General features: G+C 36.0%; 1 protein-coding gene across 1 annotated transcript in view; it reads left to right on the forward strand.

The window, feature by feature from the left end:
• Positions 1 to 4,774, forward strand: part of LOC117110115 (ATP-dependent translocase ABCB1-like) — a gene marked incomplete in the record, with an annotated part of 30,271 nt that overhangs the window by 20,822 nt on the left and 4,675 nt on the right. The window contains 7 exon segments of the mRNA XM_033252751.1: positions 349 to 528; positions 1,213 to 1,296; positions 1,685 to 1,888; positions 2,369 to 2,469; positions 3,229 to 3,369; positions 3,891 to 4,047; positions 4,223 to 4,417. Of these exon segments, the coding sequence (XP_033108642.1) occupies positions 349 to 528; positions 1,213 to 1,296; positions 1,685 to 1,888; positions 2,369 to 2,469; positions 3,229 to 3,369; positions 3,891 to 4,047; positions 4,223 to 4,417 (1,062 nt within the window).

Genomic DNA, 4,774 nt, shown 5'->3' on the forward strand with positions numbered 1-4,774 from the left:
GACCCATCTGATATACTATACTGTTACGTAAAGTAGGTTTCTTGACCTACCACCAGCCGACCGTCAAGCAATAAAAATCAACATTTGTGGAATTATTTTCCAAGAAATGATGGTTTAAATTTCTGGACACAAAAATGCAGCATGTGATGGACGGACAAACCTAAGGGTTGGCGGAGGGGGCCTACCTGAGGCGCTGGCCACTCTCAACAGCCCTGCCATTACATCAATAGATATAGATATTTACAATCCTCCATTATAAACCAATAACAAACCACAAAACCCTCTAGGACCTGTTTACCTACAAAGGAACATACACACCCGCAGGGTTCTGGTTTTTTTTTTTTTTAGGTATTTGGACTTCCACAGGATGAGTTGGAGAAAGAAGCTAACTTGTGGGCCTCGATGTTCTTGGTTCTGGGAGTGGCCATCGGTGTCGCAAGTCTAATGAGTGCCTGGATGTACTCAATCTCTGGAGAACGTCTTACCATGAGGTTACGTAACAAGGCATTTGCTAGTGTACTGAGGCAGGTTAGTATAATACTCTGTACGACAAATTAAACAGTTGCATAATAACAAAGATTTTGGCAGGCATACCTTGCTCCTAACCAGAAAGGGACCTGAGGTCTTTCTACTCTACTACCCATCACCGTAACACAAAGCCTTGTCAAGTGTGCTATCAGGAGAAAAACTACAGTACTGGTATTAAATACTTCTCCTAAAATTTAATTTCTTTTATTACTACGAAAGCCATCATGGGCTAATATCTGCTTTAACAAAAGTTCACAATACAAAATTTCCAAAAAAAAAATGACAGATTAAGGCATTGGGATATATAAATGAATTGGTAGAACAAAAAATTATAAGTCAAGAAGCTGTTTGACAGTAAGTGGAGGAGCAAATCTGAGATGAGTCAAGAGAATAGGATGCAAGGTTGAGGGAGTAAGGAAGAAAAGATGAATCAAAACAAGACTTACATGCAAAGGCCCCCCCCCCCAATTATTTACTTGCCCCAGGCTTCATGAATTGTAATTAGTTTGGCTGTATCTGTACCTACAGTAGGCTAATAATATGTTCTCAAGATGATAAAGTGAATTTTTTGCCGACTTAATTCATGTGACTTAATAGTCACGGTGCCTGTCGTGACATCCCATGATTTAGGGTTCAATCACAAACATTTTTAGATAACAATGGTTGCATCTATTCTCCTATAAGGATATTGGCTGGTTTGATGACCCAAAGCATAGCACTGGTGCTTTAATACATCGTTTGGCAACTGATGCATCAAATGTGAAAAATGTGAGTAGTATTTTATGAAAAAATGTTTTCATAGACTAATTTTCAGTAATCAATTTCAATAATAGCAATTCAAATCCCACTTATTATCTTTGTCATTGCAATTACTATTATCATTATCATTATCAGTTATCAAATATTCAGGTAGTAATATTTAATATGCAGTAATTTGTAGTCAGTCAATATTTATGTTCCTCTTAAACTATAATTCTGCACAATGTTATGTAGAGCGAGAGAGAGTTAAGGATGTTTGCATTTGGAATATTTATAGGAGGATGAATGTTAGATTGAGCTAAATTATCAAATTTTATTTAGACTTAATATGTTAATATATAGGGTTTGGATAATCTTGTTGAAATTTAACTAATCAATGATCTTGTTACACTGAAAGGCCACCGGTATTAGGGTGGGCACCACGGTACAGGCGCTGGTCACACTTCTTGTAGCATTGATAATGGCGTTCATTTACGGCTGGAAGTTGTCGTTGGTTGTTTTGTCCAGTGTCCCTCTGCTGATGCTTGGTGGAATGCTGGAAATGCAGTCCTTCGCTGGTCACCAAAAACAAAATGACTCCCTACTAGAAGAAGCCAGCAAGGTACAGAAAATTAAATTTCTAAATCTCTAAATTGCTTCCTCTTTTGTTTTCCTCCTACTAATTATTTGTTGCGCAATTAATTGATTTGTTTTTTAGCATTTTAAAGTCATTTTTAGCTTTTAGATGTAATTTTAACATTATTTTGATAGTTTTAGAGTACAGTATGTTTATTTTTAGTTTTTATCATGATCTTATGGTAGTACAGTATTTTACTATTGAATAAGCTTTGTTAATAAATAAAGTGACTATATTATGCTATAATTGTAGAGCATATAAGTTTAAATATTGTACATAATTTTGAAGACATGTACTTTTTTCTTTTATTTTATGTGGCAAATACCTGTGATTTGCCCATATATGGATGTGATATGATATCATCTTGCCCAGATATGGGCAATTTACACAAATTCGTCACATAAAATTGTACAGTGTGGATAGAGATTTACAAGTATAACACTTATCACATTTTTTGTTACACAGACTGCAACAGAGTCCATTGAAAACATGCGCACTGTGGCATCATTAACCCTTGAGAAGCACATGCATGAAACTTACAGCAAATATATGATGAAACCGCACAAGTGAGTACATCTACATATTTCTATGTAGCGCTCTGTTTTTATACAATGAAAATGGTAATAAATCATATTATTTAAAAGAATAATTAGATGTCTGTTAATTATCAAATGTAATTTGGGGTTTTTATACAAACATAATCATCATTATTATCCAAATCATTATCATAAAATGCTAAATATAAAATTTTAGTGTGATACAAGAAAAGACTATTTAATTATTCAACTGAAATACTATGTGATTATCCGCAAAACAGACTTTTTAAAATAGAAGCAGTTAAGTTATTTTCTTATACTTCATAAGACTCTTTGAGAGACTGAATTATATATAAAGCTGGGTACGTTGCACTGACGGTTATTGATAGTGGTGGTGTTGATGGGGGCATAAAGGTAAAGTGGGAGAGCTTGATGATTAGGTGAGGGGGAGCTAATTTACAAAATATGGTGATTTTTAAATACTTGAGTGTGATTTTTTGGGTGACACTGTGGGTGTGAGAAATTTTTTTTTTTTCGTGGTTCGGGGTAGGGGGGGGGAGTGGGAAAGGAGTGTGTGCCCCAGCACACCCCCTAAACATACCACTGCTTAAGCTTTATTCCACACTATCACGTTTTTTTGTGACAAACTTGTGTGATTTCATATTACACTCATATATGGGCATATTTGTCACATACAATTTGGTAGTGTACGTGGACACAGCTTGATAATTCCAGATACACCCTCATTAAAAATGGAACAATTAACAATTAAATGCAATTTTTTATTAGGAAAGCCATGAAGGCAGCATTTGTTTCTGGTATAGCATATGGATTCTCCCAGGGAATGGTCATGGTTATGTACGCTGCTGCATTTCGTTACGGAGGTTACTTGATTGCTCAAGGTGAAATGACCGGAACAGATGTGTTCAAGTAAGTATGCTATTTTTTTAATTTTTTAATCAGATATTTAAGTATTTTATTCAAAAAATCTCAGATATGCAATGTATAATTTACGTTATTTTAATATTGGATAAAGGATATCCCTATACAGGGCTTGAAAAAGTGCTGGAACGTTGGTCGGAGGCATTGACTATTACCCAGGAGGAATTTTGGGGGGAAAAAACAAGTTTTTGTTTTTTTTGTTACACATCATAATTTAATGCATATCGCTAATTAAATTTCATATTTTTGCTTGCTCCAAACCACTAAATGTACTACTGTTCAGCTATAATAGAGTAAAGATAACATTTGGTCGTGGAGGCATTTGATCAAGATAATTTTCATTGTTAAGAGGCACAAATATATTTTTTCAGGCCTGTCCCATTTTTTGTCTAAAAAAGAAAAATATTATATAGCAAATATTTCCAAAGTTCAATATTAAAGCATACAGTACTTTATAAACTACCTAAAATGTTCCAGTGTTGAAGCATACACCTCTGTTGATATTTCAGGGTCTTCCACGTGATTGCATTTGCTGGAATCTCCATCGGTCAAGCTTTTGCCTTCGTGCCTGATTTCTCAAAGGCTCAGGTCTCTACTGCGCGCATGATTCAACTGTTCAATCTTGTTCCAAAGATCGACAGTTGCTCAACAACAGGCAAAAAACCGGTATGTTTGGAATATTTTTTTCTTGATTGTCATCTTTATTCACAAAACAATGGAGTATGGATTCAGGATGAAATAAGCCCCACCCCCCACACTCCATCCCCTTTTGTTTTTATAATCGTTTTTTTCTGTTTTATTATTATTGTTATTATTATCCTCAATCCAATGATTTTTGTAGGACATTGTTGGTGAGATCAAATATAGTGACTTAGTGTTCAGCTACCCAACACGACCAAACATTACAGTCCTTCGTAAGCTAGATCTGACCGTTGCATCTGGGAAGACCTTGGCTTTGGTTGGAGCCAGTGGGTGTGGAAAGAGCACACTAATTTCGATGTTGGAACGTTTTTATGATCCAGCGGAAGGTAGTGTGGTAAGTCTAAATCAAAGATCTTATAAACACAAGATAGCGTTCTCCGCGATTTACGAGTGCAAATTCTGTAATAAGGCATGAATGGCGCCCTCTTGCTAAATTGGAAACTTTTGACCCTTGACCGCTCTGACCATACAGTACACCGTGCGACTTTACCTTAGGGTATCAATCCTTGAACAGCAGAACAGGAACCATCTCAGATCCATGGCAACAGATAGGACGCCCTCTTCCAAAACTGATTACTTTTTCTCTTCGGTAATAGCGCATGAATGGCGCCCTCTTGCTAAATGGGAAACTTTTGAACCTTGACCGACGCTTCTATTTGTTACGCGTAAATCGCGGAGAACGCTATCTTGT

The sequence above is a fragment of the Anneissia japonica genome, unplaced genomic scaffold, assembly GCF_011630105.1.
Source record: "Anneissia japonica isolate Jap-2015-1 unplaced genomic scaffold, ASM1163010v1 scaffold284983_len440753_cov197, whole genome shotgun sequence".
Lineage (NCBI taxonomy): Eukaryota > Metazoa > Echinodermata > Crinoidea > Comatulida > Comatulidae > Anneissia > Anneissia japonica.